We start from the raw sequence: 26,394 nt of genomic DNA, 5'->3' as shown, positions 1-26,394 counted from the left end.
TTCTTAGCTGTAAGTGAATTCATGGCCTCTTGCAGGTAGCTAGCTATTACGAATCCATTTCCAGTGTTATAAATTAGATGGGCAATTTCCCACAGGTATTTGTACTGCCCCTGATGCACATGGAAGTAGAAGCGACAGACATGGCTCTAGCACCCTGAGAGGGACATCAGCCTCCTTTGGCTTTGCCCTGGCCACTCCATTTAAGGGTTTGCAGTCTACCTCAATGGAAGGACATGGCTCACACCGGGCTTTCTGCCGTGCTCATGGTAGCTCATTATGTATCACCCGCTGTCCTAGAAACTGGGTGAGAGCCAGGTCTGCTTGGGAAGTGGGCACTTCAGCACAGGACAGTGGCTTCACTAATAAACCCAGCAGCATGAAGGCAAATAAAGGTTTCCCATTGTGCTGGAAGCTAACTATATCAGCATGCTTTGTTCACAGCAAGCTGTGCAAAGCAATTGTTTTCAGTTACAGATACAGAACTTCCAGCCTTATTTTCAAAGGTGCTGAGTATCTGCAAAAACAACTCGCTTTGACAGCAAAAAAAACAAAAAAAAACAAAAAAAAACAGGCTACTACTGCTACTTAAGTGCCAGCATATGGATTTCAGGCTCTAATTGCATGCACCGTGGCTTGATTAAATTGCTACCTGGAGCATTGCCAAAATAGATTATTTCACTTAGCAAAAGCTGGATCTGCACTGTAATTTTGAAGCTGTAATACACATCCTAAGGCAGCACAGAGATATGGTATAGGTATGACTCTGGTGGTTCAATCTTGGTGCACATGACTCTGACCATGTTTTAGTGTCCTCCTCTATACTGAGAAACTGTAGAATAGACATAGCCTTAGATATAAGCTCCTCTCCAGAACCTATTACCTGTGCCCTTGTCTTGCTGTTTAATCAGGGTCTGATGTTCAGATCAGCACAAAAATTATAAAATCACAGAATCCCAGACTGGTTTGGGTTGGAAGGGACCTTAAAGCTCCTCCAGTTCCAACCTCCTGCCACAGGCAGGGACACCTTCCACAAGACCAGGTTGCTCCAAGCTCTGTTCAACCTGGGCTTGAACACTGCCGGGGATGTGGCAGCCACAGCTTCTCTGGGCAGCTGGAAAAAGGAACTGTTCTGAAACCAGCTAGTGCCTAGAACTAAGGTGTTACATTATTCCAGAAAATCCTCAACTTCAGAATTTCCAGAAATAATAACAATACAACTTCACTGAACATCATGATCATTCACAGTTCTGAGAGAACATTAGGTCACTATCTTCTATGTTTAATGAAACTTTCCCATATTATTTAGGTTCTGGTCTATGAAAAACCTGCCATTCGAACAGTGCAGAACATCACAGCAAAGAGCAGTGCCACAAGAAAGCTTTCTTCTCCCTACAGAGCAGGAAGCAGAATTGCAGGCAGCTTGCAGGGACCCTAGAAGATAGTGATCTCCAAGGGCCCCCTTGTAAAATGGGAGTGTAGTTTTGTTTCCCTGCATATGGATACTGTTGTTGCTTAGACTAAAAGAAATAATAAAAAAATAGAAAACAATAAAAATAAGCAATAAAAATAAGAAAATAATTAAAACAACAGAAAAGCTGCTGTATTTGTGAGGAATATCTTTTTGTGAACTGATGGCTTGACTACTTGCTGAATAGCACTGTTATAGCTAGAAAATTGACTTCATTTTTAGCCAGTTTGGGGGAAGAAAGCACAGAATACGTGTGCGTATCTTGATTATGGTTTAGCTCAAATAAAATAATTCCTGATAGAATAAACTGAGACAAGAATAGCAATTCCAACCCACATGGTGCTGCAGGAAATGTTCCAGAATTGCTATACAGAGGACGTTCTCACTGCCAAATGTAAGTGCTCTTTTTGAGTGAGACCATGTGAACCAAACCATGTGGATATGTGGGCATGTAATCAGAACTTGCAAAGTGGCTTAACAATGCTGAAAGCATCCATTGCACCTTGGTGACAAAACAAGCCTCTCAGCCCACCCCATGGCTCTAAAGCTGTTCATTTAAACCACCACAATGGAAATTAAATCCTACATAAGGCAGTTTAACACGTTACCACTGAGCAGGGTGGTTAAGGACACCTCAGCTGTTTCCTGAAGAACAGTAACTTGTTGATCCAGAGCACTTTCCAGCTATGTGCCTATATCCATAGGCAAAACAGCAGAGCATTAGCCAAAGCTCCATCAGGAAACTCCTTCCAAACAGTGTAGAAGAGGTTTTATTTTGGTTTAAGCTAAAATAAACCAGTCTCAGTGGTTTATTTTATGAAGGCATGCTTCTGCTCCCCAGATAGAGCCGAGATGCCAAAACATCCCACCTGCTCTTCCAGAAGGACAGGAAGACAAGGGGCTCCCCAAACCCACTGTTCCAGCTGGCCCAGGGGTTTTGAAAGGCACTGTGCACGTACGGTTTGGCAGCAGAATATGGCCCAGACAAGAGGTTACAGGTGGAGATTGAGCCACTAGTCCAGTGTCTGCATTACAGAGAAGATAGCATCCAAACTGATACAATCCCAAGCAGTATGAGTTGCCAAAAAGCAATAACATTCCTTCGGCTTTTTTTACCACTGTCTATTTTGCCACTGATGTCTGAGACCAAAATTTGCCTTGTTCCACAGCATATTTTCCAAAATAGCCCTTTGCCTTTGAATTGTCACAAACATAGAGCATGGTCAGAGCAACATTGTGGAAAATGTGAAAAATTAATTGACTAGGCAATATTTAATAACTTTGCCTTAGGAATCTCAAGTACACTCTTGCTTTTCAAATGGTTTTGTCAGGCTGTATTCCAAGAACAGCTTTAAATTTAATTTACTGGACACAGCTTCCACCTACCAACAGCAGAACTCCAAAGTCTTCCCTTTGTCATATAAGAAACAATCATAGGAAAAAAATGCCATACACTTTCTTCATTTCTTTCCAGCTATAATAAGGAACTACACATCTATGAGAGTAACAGAGTAGATGTGGGAATATTTAAACATTGGACATAGCACCCGATGAAAATTAAAAAACAAATCAACAACAGGACTATGGAACACATAAATCACATAAGGGCAATTAGAGATTATTAAAGGTTTTCATTATTTATGAAAACTTTAGGTCAACATGATATTGTGCAGCACTTGAGGAGTACCACCATGCAACAAATGTGTCATCTCAGGGGCACCGCACTCAGAGCTGCTCAGAAAAACTGAGTTTGGAAGAGTAAATTTAGGAGAGGTGGGGACTCAGAGCTTGGACAAGTGGGGGCAGAAAGGCCTGAGAAAGCTCTGTACATGTATAACTGTGATATGTGCATAAAGAGGAATTTATGTCTAATTAATGCATTTGGTTATCAAATACAATGAGTCTTGGAGAAGATGAATCACATTATGAACAGCAGTCATGCACATCCCCAGATCTTAGTAAGGAGCACAGACTCAGATTGAAATATATAGCCCATTTGTATCAAATTCTCTGTTATTTTAAACAGTCTGACATAAAGAAAGGTCTCTTACAGTCCCAGTAGGACCCTGGGAGTTGACTGGGCAGCAGAACAGCTATTCTGCTTATGCACAGTGCACTGCTCTCACTGGAGTCTGTTATCAGCATCCTCTACCAATACCCTCAATCTGTGACTGCGAGAACACCTCCTGTTAAAAGACTGTTTATGCCTTTCCCTTGATTTTTCTGCTCAGCTCTATGGATACCACACTTTAAAAACCTGTGTTTTTAAACCCTTCTCTCTAGGTGGCAAACTTGCTCAGACTCTTCCAGATCCCCCAGATAAGCTATGCCTCCACCAGCGCCAAGCTGAGTGACAAATCCCGCTATGACTACTTCGCACGGACAGTGCCTCCAGACTTCTACCAAGCCAAAGCCATGGCTGAAATCTTACGGTACTTCAACTGGACCTATGTGTCAACAGTTGCTTCAGAAGGAGACTACGGGGAGACAGGGATCGAAGCCTTTGAGCAGGAAGCTCGCCTCCGCAACATCTGCATCGCCACCTCTGAGAAAGTGGGCCGGTCCAACATCAGGAAGTCCTATGATGGTGTGATCAGGGAGCTGCTCCAGAAACCCAATGCCAGAGTGGTGGTGCTCTTCATGCGAGGAGATGACTCTCGGGAGCTCATTGCAGCTGCCAACCGCTTCAATGTCTCCTTTACCTGGATTGCCAGTGATGGATGGGGAGCACAAGAGAGTATTGTCAAGGGCAATGAGCACATAGCTGCTGGAGCAATAACCTTGGAACTTGCTTCGCATCCAGTTAAAGAGTTTGACACGTATTTCCAAAGCCTCAGCCCTTACAATAACAGGCGCAACCCCTGGTTCAAGGACTTCTGGGAGCAAAAATTCCAGTGTAATCTTCAGAACCGTAAACCACATAAAAAGGCTTGTGACAAACACTTCACCATCAACAGTTCCAACTACGAGCAAGAGTCCAAGATCATGTTTGTTGTGAATGCTGTGTATGCCATGGCCCACGCTTTGCATAAAATGCAGAGGACTCTGTGTCCAAACACCACAAAGCTCTGTGATGCCATGAAGCATCTGGATGGCAGGAAGCTGTACAAAGATTATCTCCTGAAAGTAAACTTTACAGGTAATAACTTCTGTTTTGGTACTTATAGAATGTTACTGTAATTCATCAGTCACAGTAAAAGACAACTGAATTCCCCGTAGCACATACTATCAGAGCTCAGAGCAGGGTGGTACCCAGGCAAGGCCATTCCTTACGTAATAGAGGACAAAGAAGGACAGGTTGCTTAGTGAGGACTATGAAAACTGTTTCTAGCAGTAGGAAAAGGTGGAGGTGGCAACAGCTGGTCTTGGAAACATTACCCTCCATTCCCTAAACTTCACACCAACTTCCATTTCATTCACAGCCAGTTTGGCTTCAGCTGGGCATGTCTGGAGGCCAATGGTCATTTCACCACCTGTTTCACTAAGCAACCACCGGCTGTGCCCGTGCCAAGACTTGGCCTTCTCTTCTTTGTTCTGTTATGTGAATTTATATAATAGCTGGACCATGGTCAATGGCCAATGTTCTTACAATAGTAAAGCAATAATTTCTATCACAGAACCAGATCAGTATAAAATACTTACATTATGAGATAGTGCCATTACCTGTGTTACAAAACTTTAGGCTTGCTGACAAAGTATGAAAAGCTAGATTAAACATGTGAAAGAGACGTGGAGAGATAGTGGACTGTCTGGCAATGATAGGAGCAAACTTCATGGGGACTGGGTGTGCAGCACATGACACCTCTGTGGTTTTGCTATCACATATGGCTGAGCTTAGGCTTGTTATTAATATTACATTGTAATGAGGCTAAATAAATCTACAGAGGAAACAAGTAAAGTGTAAAACATCATGTATTTTTCTTCTTGTAAAACTTTCTTCTGAAGCATCTAGGTTGAGGTTGCATTTCTATGTATTATTAAACTGATATTCTCAGCAGACTGAGTTGATAGTACGGAAACAACGTGCTGTGCTTTGTACGAGAACTAGCTCCAGGAGGAATTGAAAGATAAATATATGTATGATACAGCACAGTCCCAAGAGACCCTCAATAATGGTAAACACCAATAACACTGGAAACTGTATGGAACTGTCAGATTTCAGCATGAACTTTTCCATCCTTTAGAGGCCTTCTCAGCTCTTTGATTCAGACTATCCCTAGATACTGCCAACCACTAGTGCTTGTCTCACTCTCAGTGGAGTACGGCTGGTGCAGCCAAATACTCCATTTTCTTGGATACCTATAGGTGTATCTCCCAGCACATGTTGCAGAGCTCATTAGGAACTCAGGTCTTCCAGTATCCTGCTAGCTGACTGACTGTTTTGAGTACATCAGAGATTCCTGCAGCCCATGTGTCTGGACTTCTTTACCATGGAAAGGGGCAGATGGAGTGGTCTTCTTGAATCTTGTCTCTCAGAGGGAGGATCCAGGAGGACCCAGAATTTTGGACATGCTCTGGTAATATAGATTCAGTCACAAAGAAAAATAATGTGAGTGCAGGTGGAAGTTGCGATCCTTCAGAACCCTCATCTCAGTGTTGCATGCAAAGCAGGTGAAGCCACGTGCCTGGGCTGAGCAACACAGTGCTTGTGTGTGTCATGCTCTTTGGTCTTCTAAAGACTGCTGCATCAGTAAGGACAGTCACATATCATGACATATGCAGATGCAAAAGCAATGTATACATATCATGTGTCATGCTGTAATGGCATTTGATGTATTTATTAACTTCAGAAGCAACACAAGACAGAATGAGTCAACCTTTTAGTCTTTAGACCTATGGAAAATAAGGTCCCTCTACATAGCAGTTAATACATAGAAACTGTTTTCTCATTTGCTTACACTTATTCTCAGAGATACTTGAATGCCTGTTGAAATCAAACTCCACAGAAGCTGGGTTCTGACGTGCTGGTTGCAAGGGATGGCAGTGGTATGAAACAGCCTGCACCAGCCAGGGAGACACTTCAGAACAGTAACAACCCACACAAACAAACAGGCACTTCTAAAACTTAAATTTTAACTACTTTGAAACTTTTTCTGACACTCTAGGTATTTTAACAGGCTTAAGTGCATACACTCTTACTAGAGTCCATCTTTAGCCTGTCACTAAGCAGTTTTGGTTGTAATACACGATTCCCGATTGTTTTTCTATCGTACAGGGATTTTTTAAGCACCCAAGTACTTTCCCTCTCAGCATGATGCAGACAGAAAAATCCATTTTCACTTAGACTGAAATATCTTCCATACTTTTTATGAATTGGAAGTTAAAGCTGTTCAAGCTGAAAAATAAATAAGCCTGTCATTTTGTAATTTTGAAAATGAACCAAGTTAATATGTTTTTAAATGAACCTGGAAATCTTTGAAACTCTGAAGAGCTTTAGTTTCAGATCATTTTCATTTCCAATTCAAAAACCAAATCCAAAACATTAAAAAACCTGTAGCGCTCATTTCCAATGGTCTTGTTCTGTATTTTACATAATTCTTTTTTCTTTTGTTATCAGTTCCCCCATTATAACGTGAATCCATGTTTTAATGTGAGTTATTTTTTATGCAGGTGAGTGATTTCTACATAGTGAGAGAATTGGCAAATCTCCCATGCCGCCTTCTTTTCAGAAAGGTGTGAAATTTTAATACGTGTAAGTCTTGCCATTGATTTCCATGGGACCAAGAATTCACCTTTGCTCCTTTCTGGTTGAAGAAAGTGTCTGGGTATGATCTTAATACAATATCAAGACCCTGCTGCATGGTACATTTTATCAACAATGCTCTCATATTTCCAGCTCCAAATCCAAGCACATACCCTCAGTGCAGAAAGAGGATGGCATGGAAGCTACCAGCCCATCAGGTACACTACAACCAAGTCAGGTTGTGAATGTTCTCTCTCCATTAGTCTAGGTAATGATCCATGGCCACAAAAAGGAAGCAGGCAAGAAACAGAATAACAGTGATAACCGTATTCGCACACACACAAACAGCTATTTAAGCAACACCTTCTCTGCTGAAAGGCAGAAGTACAAATAGATGAACTTGAGTGCATAAGGCTGCAGCTTGCCATGAAAGAAATCCAACAAATGGCCCTGAATGTATTGTCCCAGTTTCCAGGAACAGGAGATTGTGCATTTGAAATACATCAGTAAATGATAGGGTACATTTATACAATTGGTGTGGGGTTTTGCAATTTTAGACCTTTACCTTACACACCTGAATTAGTTTTGGTTGGTCTCTGATTACAGTTAATGGAGGGGATCAGCAATTGCAAAGCCCACATGAGATATGATTTGCCCCTACATCTCTTGCTGTTGACTGCAGATTGAACATAGAGCAACTAAGATTCTCACTTGCCATTTAAGCTGAAAGCCTGAAGTGATACTCTCGGGCACAGCAATAATGGGATCTGTAGGGAAATACTCAGGGACCAGTTAACAGCAGGGTTGCAGTAGAGGACTGGCCAGGATTTGAGCACTCTCATTCTGCCACTGCTGCTGACATGCTGTGACAGGTATTTCATTAGTATCTCTAGAGTCCTACTTATTTCTCTTTCTTCTCATTAAATTGAAATAACTCCATAGAACTGCAGGGTAGCACAAAGGCAGGGTGAGATTTCATTCCTTATTGTCTGTGAGATACACCAAGTACATTATTTGCTTGCAAGTTAGTACTACACATATGACAAATGTCGTCATATCCTCGATCTTTTCAGTAAGGAGAAAAAGAGCTGCTTATGCCTGATTGCCACTTCAAACAGCAGGATCTGAGAAAGCAATGCCCAGCCCCTAGATAAACACACTCACTTCACCTCAGAGCTTGTTTGGACTTTCAAAGAGGTATAGTGTTGTTCATCTTCTTGATCTTCCCATCCTCTGTGTTCCCTCCTGAGGGCACAAGTGCAGCACTTGATGTTCTGAATCGTGATGCTCCTCTGCTGATAAAGGGATGCTAGTTCAAGAGGCTGTTAGTTTGCATTGCCAGAACAACAAAGAAGTGCTGAGAAAAAGTGGAGGGTTCCATGGGAGAAAGCACAGAGTAAACTCAGCTTCTCACCAGCACCCAGACATTATGTTGGCAGGGGGAGGCTGAATTTAGGGGTGTATGCATGTCCACTGTCTTCTGCAGCTCTCTGAATTTCCACAGCAAATGGTAGGAGGAATTTGGCTAAAGTAGTAACCCTGGAAAACAGATCATTAAAATTCTAGGCAATGCATCTGTTTATAATACTCAGTGCCTTTTCCTTCCCCTTCCTTCCTCCACAACTACAAGAGTCACTGTCATGTCCATCCTGATATTATGTTCAGAAATCCAGTTCTTCTGCAGCAAAGCCAGTCTCATCCAACCTAGCTTACACTGGACAAAATGCTCTCCTGTGGCTAACCAGAATGACTATTCCAAATGAGAAAAGGATTATAAATCAGGTCTGATTTGTCCCCTTCCATCCACTGTACTTGATGTTACAAAACTATTATTCCTGCCTGGTCCTAAGTTTCTTCCTCCCCACTCTGCCCCAGTCATTGAAATTGAATATTTCATACTCAAATAATATGAAGTGGAGACACAAACTTGCATTCTCATTCATTCTTGAACACTGGTGAATTCTGTGGTGGGAACATACGCTTTCATAGACCATTTCCATCATAACAGTTCCACCCAAGTAGGAAAGAGCTTAAAAGTCATGTTCTGCAACAAGCAGATGCCACTTCGCTGTTGAGCACAGCAACATTGTGTGATCCCTGTTCTGGGATCTAGCCAGAAATGTTTCATGTCAAAAATCCACTTCAAAGCTCAGTGTCCTGCCAAGCTGGCATGGAGCAGAGACCAACAATGATGCATCTGCTACCACAGGCAAGTTACAGATGCAGAAACTTCAAAGGCCAGGTACAGATTTACAGCAGGGAGTACCTGTCAGTAGATGTGCAGGCTAAGGCTAGAGCTCACATCCCAGGCTCTGCAGCAGACAGCATTGCTACTCCGTCATCTCACCCAATGAGCTCCTATTCATCAAGTCAGATCCCCCTTGCCTCCAGCACTCAGTCAGCTGCAAGGTCCTCCTGGCCCTCCCTGTGATGCTTTGTTGTAAAATGAACCAGAACACTGCTTTCAGGTGAAGGTAAAACTTTCATAGGCAGAATGGATCCAATACCTTGCTAATCATAAAGGTTTTGCAAGCATAGTTCATGATGGATTTGTGGGAAATAAACCCAAGGAAAATGTAGGTTAAATTCCCCAAGAGAGTAATTAAAAATATACATGAAAAAGATGTCTAGGATTTATAGGAAAAATTATGGTCTTTTTCCTGGGACCACAAATGTGTCATATCATTTAAAACCATGAAAACAGCTAACGGATAGTCTCCGAAAGCGCACCTGAGAGTTTCTATTTCAGAGCAGAGGAACAGTTGAACTTGCACAGTATCATCCCATATTTCTCTCTATATTAGATTTACATTGGTATATACCCACACAGAGCTATAGCAAGGTTTTGATTTCCTGGCGTTCCTGATGTCCCCTTCCACTTTCTCCTGCATTCAGCTGCCTCTTTGCAGACCTTGGTCCTGATGGGGATTCCTCAGTTCCTTTCTTTTGGGCAAAATGACCTTTCTGATATTTTCCTGGGCAGAAATCTCTGCTTAGCCTTTCCTGAAGCTTTTAATATGTGTATATATTCATGTATTTATGTATCTTGTTTATACACATGTATATTTTCATCCATATATTTATTTGTGTAAAATGCAAATTCATTATACATGGAATCATAAAGTTAAAGAATATATCAGGTTGGAAGGGCCCTCAGGAGGTCTCTAATCTAACTTCCTGCTGAAAGCAGGATCAGCTGCACTATCAGACCAAGTTGCTCTGGGCTTTATAGATGTAAACTGCTTGAAATTAAAATACTATGGAACCTTTTTATCCTCTAGTTTTGGTTTGAGGTGTCACAATGGCAAACAATCTGATCTGCACTCAGGATGTGTTCTGCGTCACATACTACACCATGTAAACTGGATACTTGGGCTGGCATCAGGACACAGATGTTATCTCTAGGGCACATCTTCCAAATAAAATTATCATTAGAACTTCAATTCATGGCAGGTCAGTGACCTACCTGTTAATGATGTCTGCTATCTAGCCAGAGACCATCATAAAATGCTGCCTTTCCATGCTTTTGTTTGGTACTAATTAGCAATAATTAGGTTGAGTGAGCAGGAGCAGAGGTTGAATTGTGTTCTTGCCTCTTGAGATGAGCTCCAGCAGCAGAAGTCAAGGTGTGCTGGACCATTGCTTCCTATCTAATTAGGAAGCAAGGTCCTTCTGCCTGCTGCCACTACTGCCACCACTGCCTGACCTGGGTACTGAGCTCCCACAGACAGAAAGATGGGAAATGCAGCATTAGTAGGGCCCAGAGCAGCAACAACTTTTCTTCAGAGTCCTCAGACTCTGGAAGTCTATTGCCTTTGGTCTTTACCCAGATGGTTGCCATTCTTGGAAAGTCTGCAGAAACCACAGGCTAGCAATGGCCCCAGACTTGTTATAGCAGCATATTTAGGTGAAGGTGCTTTGACATCCCTAAAATAGCAAATAGCTCTTCCATCACAGTTTTCTCTGCTTGAATATTTATACAACCCACCACTTCAGCTGAACTGTGAAAAACTGAACATTAAATTATATAGCCAGTGGCTTGTATATAGCTTATAGTCAGCTGCTTTTATCATATCAATAATGTAGCCTTTGGGCATCTTATAAATCTCTAGATTGGGCAGTACCTGTGCGGGTGTATAAATGAGGATGAGATCAGACACCTTGTGTTTACAGAGAAACCAAAAAACTAAGCATTCCTTTCAATTCACATATCTGGGAGAGAGAAGGCTTGGTAACTTAATTTCTCTAATTCCTAGACTTCTTACTTGCCTGCTGCTTGTTTTATAATAGATATCATTTCATCCTTTGTTTTGCTGGCAAAGGTCACGAGTCCCAAACACCAAGGTCTGCACAGTCAAAGTGTTCAGGGGAGCAAGAAGAGTCGTACAGCCTTTTCATACCCAACCATGCATGCTCTCTTTTCCAATCCCACTTGTCTTTGCAACAGGGGGACAGCTCAGGACATACCATGGGGCTGTAATTTTATCCTTCATGCAAATTTACCTGTGAGAAACATCCACACATAAGTGATTTCAGGTCTTCTTCTTTCTCCTTGTGACCTGGAAGGATATGATATCATAAAAGAGTTTCAGTCAGGATTCTTACTCCTTACATTTTAGTACCTGAATTGGCTCTGAAAAGCCAATGGGAAGACTAGATTCTTCTTTATTACCTGCTATGGAAGATCACTTCAGTACTTCCAGAACTAATCTCAGTTGGTCTCCTTTGCATGCTGAGGTGCTATTTTAGGGGCTGAAAAAGGAGGAGGCTGTGTTCAGAATACAACCACAGTAGTGTTAATGAGGATGAGAACAAGGACATGAGGAGATTGCATAGAGACACCAAGGAACAGTGTGACACACAGTTTGAGTATTCCCTGTGTGTCCAGTACTGGACCTGCAATGAGTCCCAGTGAAAACTGGTCTTTTCAAAAAGGGATGAAGAAAACTGCAGAAAGTCAGAAACCCGGATGCCTAATCCCAAGGGTAACTAACTGTTATTTTTATCAAACCTCTATTTTTGTTGGCAGCTAATAATTATACTACAAAGGCAGAACTGAAAGCATGTGTAGAATTTATTTTTTTTTCTCCTGGAACAACCTTAATATCACTATATTCATGGAAAATACATTTGCTTCACCCAGTAGAGCACAGTGCAAAGACATTCTCAAGTTAACTGTCTAAAAAGGAATGGGTACCAAACCAGTACAGCTGCTCTAACGTGACACTAATATTTTGCCCAGCCTAGTGCTGCAATCTAGACATGGATCTTGGCCTGAATCCTACAACGCTACCACGTAGCGTATTTCCAAGAAAACCTGTCATAAGCTGACTGCCGTTCTTGTACTTGTTAAACTACAGCCCAGATGAGCATGTTAATATATATTTCAGCTTTCTGCAAAGCCTGAACTAGTCCCTCCAAGCTTGTCTTGCCCATTTGTGACTCACAGTGCAGAGAAATCTGCTCAGTAGCAGTCACGTTTCTCTATCTGAAAGAAAGGAATTCAATACAACCTCAAAACATCCCTCATATGAATTTGTGCACTAATACAGATTTTCCTCAAATATTCACAACTTCTCCTTTATGCAAATGGTTGCATGAATCAAAAGAGGTCCTTAGGGTGAATCTTTCAGAGAATGACTGAAGGGATTCCCTACCACAAATTAGCCTTTCTTATTCATGCAAGTGTTAGTATTTTCATTAAAACAATTACTCAGGCCATTAAATTATGCCTACCTGTGAAAAGAGAATTCACAAAGCAATCAGCTGTGCATTTTCATGAAATAGAAATTCCTTTTACATATGAGTACCCTTCACAATCTGACCTTCTACACTTCCCATTAATGGTAAACTGGATGGACCTGGCAGACAAATGTGTTAAAGGGTGACTCTTTCATTTCTTCATCTGTTAGAGTCATGTTTCTAAACACCACTAAAAGCACCTTGGAGAATGTCTGCTTTGGCATCACTGCAAAATTTATGGCTATTTTTCTAGCAGATACAGAATATAATGTGAAAAGATATTTCATTGCTGTAATCTCAGTGAGTCATTTCCTTTTGTTTCCTTCTTCCTGCCATGAAAGTATACTTTGTCTGAGGATGTAATAAGTGAATACAAAGAACACTAAAATTCTTCAAGGCAGGGGAACAAGACACATATTCATGTACAGAAGTATCAGAAGCAGAGGAACTTCTAACAAAAATGTCCACAAAATCCTAGCTGTAGCATGGCTCAGGAACATGAGCAATCCTTTGATTTGATTTCTCACCTCTTGCTCCAGCCATGGAGCAGTAAATCAAGTTCAACTCAGCTGCTCGCTATTGAGCTGCCAAGGGATTAAACACTAAGCCAGGATGATATTATCTCCAACTATAAGTCATAAAATAATTACCAAGATCATTAAGTTTGTTTGTAGGGTTTTCATGCCAAAACTCACTATTGTTTCCTTAGTGCATGGGAAGAGCAGCATACAGCAAAAAAACAGCGGTGACGTGCAGAGGTTAATGTATCTCACACAGGCCCCTGCCCCATCAGTCTCATAACCACTTTTCATCTCCTGCAGTTTTGCTTTCCTTGTTAACAAGCCCGTCTTTCTACTTGCCAATATATGAATCATCTCATCTCTTCTAAACTAACAGTACACATATATCTAGCACTTTTCCAACAGAAGAAATTCAAGAGTACTTCTGATGACTGAGAGACATTCACTAAGTGTGTATGTGCAATTGCTCCTCAATTCAATATGGGTTTCTTATAGTACATTTTCCTATTTGCTGCTATACACAGATTCCAGACAATTTTATGGAAAACAGAATAAGCTAATGCGGAATTCTTTTGTACATATGAAATATTTACCACTTCTGCTGTTGAAATACGAGGCTCAGCTAAGAAAACATGGTAGCTTTAGCCAAGGAAGGAATTACACCATGCTCAGTGGAAACAGAGAAAGCTGAGCAAAGCACAGCCTTGTACAAAGTCCTTACACAGACTGTATGTGCCACAGAAAACCCATATAACTCTGTAGCTAAGAGTGTGTGGACTTTCAGGGCGGACTGTGATTCCTAATGACCACATCTGACATCACTTTGATACCGTGACTCTGTATCAATCACATTGTAGTATGGGAAGTTTGGATCAGAAAACACACACTCAGGCACGCACAGACACGTTTGCACATACCCATACTCACAAGAGCACTCATTCACTGTTCTTTAAAATCTGAATTTACTTAACCCAGTTCTACAGAAAAGAGAACACTCGATGTAAGATTGTTGAGTTTGCATTTGCAAGGAGTGAACAGCAATCACAAAGCAGCAATCTTTCTTTGCCAAAGGGGAGGGAGAACCTCCTGGTGTTTAAGTAGCAGCACTGACGAGTTGCAGCATCCATAATCAGGGCACAGACAGTCACAGACTGATTTTTCTCAGTTTTCCCTTGTTCCTTTTCTTGCCATTACTGTCCTTGTAACTTCTTGTTATCTCTTCTGTCTTTTCACTGTTTAGCATATGCTGTATATGTGCATTTCTTCCTATTGATTACAAACTAAAAACAATCCCTCCCTCTTGCCAAGGTTGAATTTCTGCAGTGATTAGTAGCTGACTGCTTATGTGTAGCTCTGGAGCCTCAAACGTCTTCCTGTCCTGCTACAGAACTCACCTGCTCTCCTCCTGTGGGAACAACTTTCTTTGTGGCTCTTTATCTTTTACAATAGGTCTTTAATTAGCTACAGAAGACTAGAAAATGCTTGATCATATGCAGAAGAGTACAGGGTGGGTTTGCTGGACCCTTCTAGTCTAAACAACGACGTAGTTGCCTGTGACAACAGAAAGTTATGCTCTTGTGGTCCCTTCCCTTGCCATAAATACACCATGTGCCTCTATAAGTAAACTTTACCTATAGTTTCTCCAGAAGCAGGATATTTTCATGACACTTATCTATGACCCTGATGGATGGAGCTTGGTAGTTGAGATTGACCTGCTTCCCCAGAGCACATCTGCACCAGACAGTGGCAAACAAGGCACTGTATGAAGCTGCTATTAGGAACTGACAAAAATGTGCTGAAAAAGTTTGTCAAACTTCCTCTATTGCATTTGCACATCTCTTTGAATAAATAGCTAATGGCTAGTTAATGGTCCAGTAACTGAAAGAATAAAAAGCCCATCTTTAAAGGCTCTTTAGACAAGAAAATATCTCGAGTCAGATGAAGGTTTGAGGCAGTGCTGTTAATGTCCTTTCTAGATCTCTGAAACACTTTATTAGTCTAAGCCTATCAATGTGTCTCTGCTTCCACCATTAAACAGGCAGATAAATCAACATTTTGTTTTTACATTTTCCCCTGAGCTGCAGAGATTGCTGTTGATGTTGCTGAAGTGATTTAGTGGAACAAAACATTAGCAAAAATTATTCTGTGCTCTCAGATTTATCTTTTCTTCCTGAGAGCAGAACAACTTCCAGGTATTAATAGGGGATTCAGGTTGCATGTCATAGGATAATGAACAGCAATAAACACTATGGGAAAAGTGACATGCTACCTTTGCAGCTGGTGTGTGATATGCATGAATAATCCTAAAAGCCAGGAGTTCATATCCTTTATCTCACTATCTTTTTACTAACTTCACTGTTGTGAGTAGCGCACTTTCACCTCTCAATCGGCTGAGTCAGCAGTTAGTCATACATGAGATATACTCTATTAAAAACTGACTTAACCTGTCATTTTAGTAGGTGCACATTTCTACATGCCACAGTATTATTTGGAAATCAGTAAAACGAAATCCAGACTCAAACCTTTAGAAAGGAAGGTATGTGGAGGGCTTTACTGAAAATATTAGCTTGAAGATTTCTCCATCAGTGGCCAGAACTCAAGCCAGCCAGTTTCTTTGGTGCAGCTCACTTTGTGGTCTAATAACTGGAGAGCTGTCAATGGAGGAAACTGACGCCTGATGGCAACTCGGTTTAGCCAGGGCCCACCTTTGGAGGTGCGTATTTCCCTCCACTGACTATAGGAGCCACACACCAAATATAAGCACTTTAATAAAGTTTAGGTTAAAGAAATATAGCCCACTTTTTTCATACACATATATTCGCAGAGAAAATGAAAGAAAACGAGAATCTTACAACATAAAACATGTGAAGCATTTACATCTCCAGCTGAAGTCCAAGTTTTCTCTTCCACCAACATTATGTCAGCTATACCAAACACTGTAACTAAGTTGCATAATATGCCTGAGCATAAAGAATTTGCCTTGGAATAGTTTCTTTAATCTAGCTCTGAAACAACTCTTGTTTTCCCCACAAAATGTGCAATACATTTGAGCTTCAGTTATTTCAAAAATATATTTTCCTTGGAATTCACTACTTATGGTTTTATTTTCCTACTGAAATACAATTTCAGTTTGAAAATTACCTCATTATTAGCAATTTCTAGGGTGATTGCTGAGAGTTTTCAGTAGCTTCTTAAGAAAAATAATAGCATAGGGTTGTAACAGTGCTAGGAATAAACAGTACCTTTATTAGACTGCTCACATATCTGAAAAAAGCAGAGAAGCTTTTGGCATAAAATCTCTTTACTGTATCTTGCCTTGCATCTTGATCAGACCTTGTGTTCCTCAATTGTACTTTTAAAGAAGCGAACAAGAAGCTCTCAGCAGTTACTCTGCAAACGGATAGTATGAGGCTGTTTGCAAAGTGAAACTATGTTTCCAGGAGGAAGTAAAATCCTGATAAACTGAACTCAAGCAGAGCTCTTCATTCAAAATAACTGAAGGTCATATTTACTGAGCACTATTTTTCTGATGACCTAATGAAGTGACCTTATGCCTGAAAGCTTGTGCACGTCTTCCACCTATAGACTAGCTTAATAAAAAGCACTGCCTGTTTTAAAGGCTTGAAATTTCTTGAATCACAGATACAGTGGTGCTAGTACTAAATAATAGTATTGCATTACAAGTAATTAAATCTATGTGAGCCCACCTGATTTGGGAGTGTCTTCACATCCAGTCAATTAAGAAATAAGAGCCAGAGGGTCTGTTTCATGGTTCATTTGGTTCTGATCTCTAAGGGCAAACTATCTAACTAAATTATTCAGAGCACTGTCTGGAAACACCTTTCTAATCCTCAAGTCCCCACAGAGAGGATGTTTTAACCAACATCCTTTAATATCTTAGAACTGAATCTATTCATATTTCCTTCAGGCTGATGGACGCAAAGTATTACTCGGTATTCAACATTTCCTTAGCCATTAGCTACCATACACAATCTCAGGGTGGAAGTAGCACATCATGGAATGCTGCCTCCAAGCCAGAATGATTCATGCCCATGTGACATAACAGAGCCCTTTTCTTAGTCCAAAACTGAATTTTGGCAAAATTAAAGCACAGCTTCAACCTCTTTCATCTGCACCCCAGATGTACTGAGAAGAGAGGGGTATTGCAAGGCAACAGTTCCCAGCACTGAGGTTAAATGAGAATGTCCCTCACCCAGAAGCCCAAATAGGACACAGGGAACTCATAAACCCAGGACTAACAGAAAGTCCCAACAAAACCGTCAGCTATGAAAGCAATGTTAATATCCAGCAAGGGGCAGGTAACTCACCAGCCAACTCATTTTTTCTTCAGACCAAAACATTTCAAGAGATACCGATGACCAGCTCAGAAGTTATAGCTCCTGCTCCCAAGCTTTTGTGTTGTCACCCTAAGAGTGGCCATAATTCTTCATAATGGGAACGGGCTCCCCTTGATTCTGTTTGCAAAATAGCTAACTGGCCTGAGGGAGGAGTTAGGCAGTTTAAAGTCATGGTTTAATTTCTTTTGTAATTGCAAGTTGATTGCTAGTATAAATTACCTTGCATGCATTTTGCCTCTTGTGCCAGCTGTTTCCTAAAGTGGATAATCTTAAATTAAAAGAATGGTATCACTTGAAAGGCATTGCTGTGTTGGAATCTCACAAATCATTCATTTCAATTATCAACCTAGCAGACTTATTAAAAAAAAGAAAAACACCTCGGATGCTTTTTCATTAATGTTTGATTTATTGTAAATTTGAACTAGTGTAACCTTAAGCAAAATACATATAATGATTACAAAACATTTATGTGTTTCCTGCCTTCCATCTCACAAAATCAAAATCCTTTTAGAAATCAGAATTCTCCTTTTAATTCCTTATATTTTGTTAAAACAATAAGAGTGATTTCATCATTTCCTTGATGAAGGTTTGTAACTTAGCATCTAGTTCATTGTCCCAAGTCCTAAAGACCACACGTATGCCCAAAAGATACACAAGCAAGAGGACAACACGCACCTGAAAATGTAAAGCATGATGCTCAAGGCAAGAGTTTCCCAGGACAGGCAACTGGGGAGCTCTGTGTTCAGCCAGGCCAAACATAATGACAAGCTCAATGAATTCTTATAAACTTTCAAACCTTTCTTAGTTTATTTTGCCAGCATCCACATTACTTTTCTTCTGGCCTGTTCTCTACAACAGCCTTCACAGCAGCCACAGCAGCCTGAGCAGACAGCTTGTAAGAGACACCTGTTTGCAGGTACATTGCAGAGAGCTTGTATGAGTTGCTATTACACAGTATCACAGTATGCTAGAGATTGGAAGGGACCTCGAAAGATCATCTAGTCCAATCCCCCTGCCGGAGCAGGAACACCTAGATAATGTTAATTGCTTAGCATTCCAGCTGTGAGCCTTTCTGTTGCAAATATTGGTGATATTCATCTCATTTTACTGAAGATGCACAAACTGTAGGTATATTTTAGCTAGTTACTTTCTATTATTATGGTCAGCAGAAAAAACACTGCTACAGTTCAGCTGAGCTATCCTAGTACCAATTTTGAGGTGAACCCTAGAAATGCCCATCCTCTTTTGTTAAGACAGAAGCTAGGGATAACTAACTCATATGCAGATACCCACATGAAAATCCATGCAATTACGCCTGGGGAAACATTTTTTGTCTCTGACTAGTGCAAATACTGTTGTGGTCTATGGCATGTGTGAATATTTCCTACACAATCAACTTTCTAACCTGAGAGAGAAACTGTCGAGCTGAAAGGAAAATCTGTAGAGATAGATAGGAAAATTACATTTGTAGAAGACTAATCAGTCTCACTGATTTCTTGCAGGAAAAGAAGCAATACTGCATACAGAATCATAGAATCACAGAATAGTTAGGATTGGAAAGGACCAATTAGGTCCTTTAGGTCCTTAGGTCTTAAAGGTCTTAAAAGACCTTTAGGTCCTTAGGTTCTTAGGTCTTAAAAGACCACCTAATTCCAACCTCCCTGACCCAAACACATCCAGAAACAATGGTGCAGAGGTTAAAAGTGACTACTTGCCTCTGTGAAAACTGATATTTTAAGCCTGTTCATTATTTATTGATCCTGGAGAGGTACAATCTAGTGACACCTCACTCTGAGCTTTCACTTTGCTAACTTTTAAACTGCCAAATTTGAGATCACTTCTGCCTACCAAGTGTGAAAATAGATGTGTTATGCAGAGATAGAAACAGAATTGGATACATCAGGTCTCCATTACTTGGTCTGTATGTTTGGCCAAGCAGGAATAAGTCACTTTGACCTCAACAAACCATATCTAGCTAAAAATAAAATAAAATGAAAATATACATGCATTCTCAGTATCCTTTGTGATACTGTTCAGGATAAGGCATCACAAATGCAGATGAGCCCACTAGACAAACACACGATATCCTGTTATACTATTATCAAGGCTCTTCCTTACAGTGCTTTAAAAAGACATTGCCCAGGATATGTAACAGGAAGGAGTAGGGGGCATAAAAAAAAAATCTGTCTTTTATCAGTTACATAAATAAATGTCTTGTTTTTCAGTCCTCAATCAGAAGTTCAGAGTTTTTGCAGCACCACCTAGTGAGAGTAAGGAGGTTTTACCCAACTTCTCAGAAACTTCAGCCTGTTCCCTCTTTCCATTTGCATTTCTTTTTAATCATGGTCTCAGTATAGTCTATTGGCTGGAAGTCTTTGGGGCCAACAAGCTGTTGAAGAAGCTGTCTTTGGTGCACACAATAGTCCCTTTTATAGTTCTTTCCGAACCACACGAAATCCCACAGCTTTGCAAACTGCTGAGCTGAAAAACTGCAGAGCTTTCATCAGGCCCTGTTATTAATGAACTGCCTGCTAGCTAGTGGGTTGTGCCTCTGATCTGCACCTTGTTTTGGAAGATTGCAGTCTGCAAGCAAAGAACAGATGAGTGTTTTGTCAGATGTGAAGGATGCTCTCAGATGGAGGCATACCTGTCATCATTCCTACCAGGAAGTGTTACTGAGGATGTTTTCTATAAGACTACATCTATATACTCAGCACTGTGCCAGACACATTCAAGACTCTATGCAAAATATCCTTCCTGGCCGAAAGAAGTTGCTGGCAAACAAAACTCAGTCTGATTCCAAGCCAGTTAAAATGACATCTTTTCCTAGGCTGCTCAGTGACTTAAAAGTTTCCCAGTGCCTAATTAGGATGAGAACTGCTTTGCTTTCCTCATCTGCCCATCCCTGGTTAAAAATCCTGGGATATTTTTCAACCATCTGAGCCAATGTGTGGAGTCAGAAGCATTCTTAAAACAATGTTTTAGCTCAATATGACAAATTTTGCCAAATAAGAAAATAAGAACATTCTGATTTCTCTCATGTCACCAAGGCCTGTATATCAAAATGTACTGACTCCAAAAATAAGAAAGATTTCCAAATGAAAGTAATTCATCTGCTTCTAACAGCACAAAAGCAATGTCATTGTTGGAAAAGATGGTCCCACTGTAGGAAAATGGAAACAAAATTACTTAATTCACTATATAAAAGCTCTGATATTATTTTATGTTCTTGTCCATATCTGCTACTAAAGCACTCTTAAATCTACATTCTTTCATCTCATATCTGAAGCTGGAGGAGTTTGTCCTCTACTTACACAATGGCATCTTCTCCTCTGATAGGATTTCTTCAGTGAGCTGACAGAGGTGAGCTGCCTGCACCATGGCTCCATAGGTTTGTCTTCTGCTGCATAGCTGAGCATCTTTCCTGTTCTCATAAATGTCAGTGCAGTTGCATCTTCATTGCTGAGCTGCTGCAAGCTGGAGCACAAAGCACTACTGATTTATCTTTAAGTTATTTTTAATTATCCTTTCATTTCCTTGATAACTTCTTTTATAGAATTTCCCTTGGATAACTGCTTTGGATAAGGATAATTTATTTCATGAAGTGCAAACAGTGGAGTAGATTCAAAGATGTTGCTCAAAGGAGACAAAGTTTGTTTGTTTGAAAACTCAGTTTTCAGTTAACAGCATGGGTAGACCCATGTCCCTCATAGTGGTGCTGGTCAGTGAGAATCAGAACATGACCCAGCAGTGTGCACTTGCAACCCAGAAAGCCAGCTGTGTCCTGGGCTGCATCAAATGGAACACGACCAGAAGGTCAAAGGAGGTGATCCTGCCCTGTCCTGGGTTCAGCAGTAGCAGTCATTTTTCTCCTTCTTAGTATCTGGTGCAGTGCCATGTTTTTGACTTTTGGCCTGGGAACAGCACTGATAACATTGATGTTTTTGGTTACTGCTCAGATGTTTAGACAGACCAAGGACTTTGTGAGTCTCATGCTCTGCCAGGGAGGAGAGGAAGCCAGGAGGAAGCAGAGACAGGACACCTGACCCAAACTGGCCAAAGAGGTATTCCATACCACAGCTCGTCATGCCCAGGATGTAAATGAGAGTTACCCGGAAGGGCTGGGACTGCGGGGTTGGACGAGGTACCTGTTGGTGCTCAGTCGGTCAGGGTGGGGTGAGTTATAGGTCAGCAGGTAGTGAGGTGTTGTATTCTCTTCCCTTGTTATTTCCCTTATCATTATTATTATTGGTGGTTGGTAGCAGTAGTGATTTGTGTTATACCTTAGTTACTAAACTGTTCTTATCTCAACCCGTGGGAGTTGCATGCTTTTGATTCTCCTCCCCATCCCTCTGGGAGCAGGGAGAGGGCAAGAAGGGGGTTGGGGGGAGAGAGAGAGAGACTGTGTGGCTAACTTGACAACAGTTTAAACCACAACATGCCCCTCTACTCTGCTCTCATGAGACCTCACCTGGAGTATTGTGTGTAGTTCTGGTGTCCTCAAGATAAAAAGGACATGGAACTGTTGGAACAAGTCAAGAGGAGGGCCACGAGGATGATCAGGGGACTGGAGCACCTCCCGTATGAAGATAGGCTGAGAAAGTTGGGGCTGTTCAGCCTGGTGAAGAGAAGGCTGCGTGGAGACCTCATAGCAGCTTTCCAGTATCTGAAGGGGGCCTATAGGGATGCTGGGGAGGGACTTTTCATCAGGATGGTAGTACAGGGTAGTACAGGGGGTGATGGATTCAAACTTAAACAAGGGAAGTTCACTCTCAAACTGAAATGTAACTTCAAAAAAAATCTGTGTCTTAGGATATGGTCTGATATCATCTCTGAGAAAATCCCTTATCAATACACCAAAATTACTCTTTTTACTCTGTAACATAAAATCCTTCTTTATAATGACATTACATTCTTGCCTGTGAGCATCTTATTTTTATTATTATTATTACATCACATTTTCTGAAAACATGACTTTTTGGCAGCAGTTCTACAGGATCTAGAATATGTTAATAAATATCAGTTAAAATGCCTTAGTGATTTCATATGTAATCAGTGGTCATCTTAATTGCTACCACCAATGGGCTCATCAGTAGGCTTTGGCTCACTATACTTATAACTTAATCCATCATTATTTTGTTAAATGATTTCATTCCATCTGAAGGACTGTGATTTATTTTCCTCTATCAGCAGACACAAAAAATTAATGTTTCAAGCTACAAGTTGTGGTTGACTTCAAACATATTGTCCTACAAAAGTCTTTCCTTCATATTTGTAGAGTGGGAACAGCCTCACATAAGGCAACATATACATGAGCTTCAAGCTAACTATACATGAGATTACCTACTTTGCTTTCTGGACTTACCTGCAAAGTCCAAGGCAAATGCTTTGCTCTATTGAAATGATAAATGTTCTATCAGAACTGAAAAGCTGCTAAACATGTCACACAGGGAGGACTCTTTCCTGAGAAATGCTGGTATTCCTGATCCTCACATAACTTGCACTGGGGCAGTCATGACTTGAAGCTATGCACTTCATGCAACCAGTCTGTAGTTTGCCTTGCTTACCTGCAGATCCTTTGGTATCAGAATTCACAGGCTCTCAGCACACCTCAGGAGCTGGCCTGTAGAACACTGAAGTGAATAAATTGGCTGTTATAACTGGGTTGCTGTGTTAACAGCTTCTACAATGTATATAATGAAATAAGACACTGGCAATGACAACGCATTATTGAAGAGATGTTAAGTGCTGCACTATGATTTCATTTTAATGCTGCTCCTGGATGAGAGAGCTTTCATGCCTGTACATGAAGAGGAGGAGAGAGAGAAGGAAAGCTGCTTAATATTCTTCTTGACAACTTGTATTGTGAATTTATCCACTTGTTTAATATACAGCATGTTATTTCGGGGACTGGACATTTTGGGGAGTATTATGCTGCTCTTAATTTTTGTGAACTCAGAGGTCTTGTGGGGTACACAGTATTACAACTAGATGCCAACAGTGAAGAACAAGAGCAAAAAGTCTCTTACACATTCCTGGATTACCTAGACCTAGCTTGTAATCCTGCAAACCAAGGCTGTTTTTCACCATGGTTGACACAGGAGAGTTGCTGAAGTACAGGAGAGGGTAAGGATAAGAATAGGCAGCATCCTGGCTTAAACCAGGATGATACTATAATCCAGAAGAGACCATAGGTGGGTGTAAAGTATCTTCCAACCTTGCCCTAAGACAAGAAGAATGTTGGGAAAGAAATGTACTTCAAATCTAACGCTTGAGGCTTCTGCACTAAAAAACAACTGTCCCTTTTACTGACCTTAGTGGGAGTACTTCAAAATAAGGAAACACTGCAGGAATAAAGGTGGAAGTGTTTGGCCTCAGTGTTTTATAGAAGCTGAATAAATCTATTGCAAGAAATCCAGTGTATGTGGAGGTTGAAGTGGCGGAAGATATTACATCCTTATACGATATTTCTTATGCTCAAGCACAGCATAGGCACAGATGCAGAGAAAGAGATTTATTCCAGCAATGACAGTGGAACTACTTGTGTAACCAAAGACACTGGGGAATGAAATCACCTTTATTGCGCATCAATGGCCAAAAAAAACCCTTTTGCTTCCTGCCTATAAAGCTGTTCACCTTTGATGTTGCAGTAAGTGACCAATAAATCACATGGTAAATGCAATATTCTCCTACATTTTTAATATTTCTTCATTCCCTGCATGAATGAAAAAAAAACACAACAGCCCTCCAGAGTTTACCAGTTGGAAGTGCTGCAATATTGATTTCACAGAAGGTCACAGATACTGTTTGTGTTTTTTTATAGCTACTCCCCAAACAAGATATAGGACCAAAGCAGCTCATGCTGAGAACCTCAGACCAGAAAAGAATTATCAGAAAGCAGTAAAATTGAAGTAAAATAGATGGGATTCAAAACTTCCTGCAACATAGGGAGAAGTGAAAAGGTATATTAGGAAATCACTGAGGACTTCATAGCTACTTCTCCATCATCCTCAGAGTGAATCCTCTATTCAAATGCATTCCAGACTGTTGGCCTCAAAACTGCTGTTCATGGATCTGACCATTTAAATTTCCTTACCTTATGACAGCCTAATTTCACCAAATGATGTTGAGTCTCAGTTAGAAGCAAACCTCTTCCTTTAAAATGAAAATGTGAAAGGTAGCAGTTGTGCATAAGGGGGGAGGGGGGGGGGGAGGCGGGTGGGAATGGATTATTGGAGAATTCATCTCTATCCAGAGCAAAAAAAAAAAAGCAAGGACTACAGTAATCTAACACTTGCAAATGTATCTCATGCAGTAAAGTGAAAGAGTTAAATTATCTAAGGGTTTTTCTTCTAAATTCATAAATGAGACAGATAGGGACCTCTCAGCTTACCTGTTGGCACTTGAATTGGATTCTCTAAGATGTCAGATGTCTGTGCCTGCCAAAGGGATGAAAAATGTCATCTGCAGCTTTGATAATAACATTCTCTATTTCTTTTTCTTTCTTTCTTTTCCACAGCTCCATTCAACCCTCCCAATGATGCTGACAGTATGGTCAAATTTGATGCCTTTGGAGATGGTATTGGACGTTACAATGTGTTCAATTTCCAATACACTGGAGGCAGATACTCCTATGTGAAGGTTGGTCATTGGGCAGAAACTTTGTCACTTGAAGTTGACAATATCCACTGGTCCAGGAGCTCTGTCCCTGTCTCCCAGTGCAGTGACCCCTGTGCTCCAAACGAGATGAAGAATATGCAACCAGGAGATGTCTGCTGCTGGATTTGTATTCCCTGTGAAACCTATGAGTACCTGGCTGATGAATTCACTTGTGCAGACTGTGGGCCCGGAAAATGGCCCACAGCTGACTTGACTGGCTGTTACGACCTACCAGAAGACTACATCAAGTGGGAAGATGCTTGGGCAATAGGTCCTGTGACGATTGCATGCCTGGGCTTTATTTGTACTTTTATGGTCATTGCAGTGTTCATCAAGCACAACAATACCCCCCTGGTCAAAGCCTCTGGCCGTGAACTGTGCTACATATTGCTCTTTGGGGTCTTCTTGTCTTACAGCATGACTTTCTTCTTCATAGCCAAGCCTTCTCCAGCTATCTGCACCCTGCGTCGTTTGGGGCTAGGAAGCTCCTTTGCTGTCTGCTACTCTGCCCTTCTGACAAAGACAAACTGCATAGCCAGAATATTCGATGGTGTAAAGAATGGTGCTCAAAGGCCTAAATTCATCAGCCCCAGCTCTCAGGTCTTCATCTGCCTGAGTCTCATTTTGGTACAGATTGTGGTAGTGTCTGTGTGGCTTATCTTGGAGGCCCCTGGCACCAGGCGGTACACTCTTCCTGAGAAGAGAGAGACTGTCATATTGAAATGCAATGTCAGAGATTCCAGTATGTTAATCTCCTTAACATATGATGTAATCCTCGTAGTCTTATGCACGGTATATGCCTTCAAAACAAGGAAATGTCCAGAGAACTTCAACGAAGCCAAGTTTATTGGTTTTACAATGTACACAACGTGCATCATTTGGCTGGCCTTTCTCCCCATATTTTATGTGACATCCAGTGACTACAGAGTAAGTCTTTGGATCTCTGTTTCCATAAATCATGTG

At 41.0% G+C, this 26,394-nt stretch overlaps 1 protein-coding gene across 4 annotated transcripts in view; it reads left to right on the top strand.

The window, feature by feature from the left end:
• GRM3 (glutamate metabotropic receptor 3) overlaps window positions 1-26,394 on the top strand; it is a 105,374-nt gene that overhangs the window by 67,877 nt on the left and 11,103 nt on the right. For all 4 annotated transcript variants that reach the window (XM_062631941.1, XM_062631944.1, XM_062631943.1 and 1 more), the window contains 2 exons: window positions 3,752-4,607; window positions 25,292-26,358. In XM_062631941.1, coding sequence (XP_062487925.1) covers window positions 3,752-4,607; window positions 25,292-26,358 — 1,923 coding nt within the window. The remainder of the gene's footprint in view (window positions 1-3,751; window positions 4,608-25,291; window positions 26,359-26,394) is intronic.

The sequence above is a fragment of the Pezoporus occidentalis genome, unplaced genomic scaffold (genome assembly GCF_034315485.1).
Source record: "Pezoporus occidentalis ecotype Australia unplaced genomic scaffold, CSIRO_AGI_Poc_V1 ctg38, whole genome shotgun sequence".
NCBI lineage: Eukaryota > Metazoa > Chordata > Aves > Psittaciformes > Psittacidae > Pezoporus > Pezoporus occidentalis.
The sequence above is the reverse complement of the archived record's forward strand: the minus strand, read 5'-3'. Positions and strand labels throughout refer to the sequence as shown.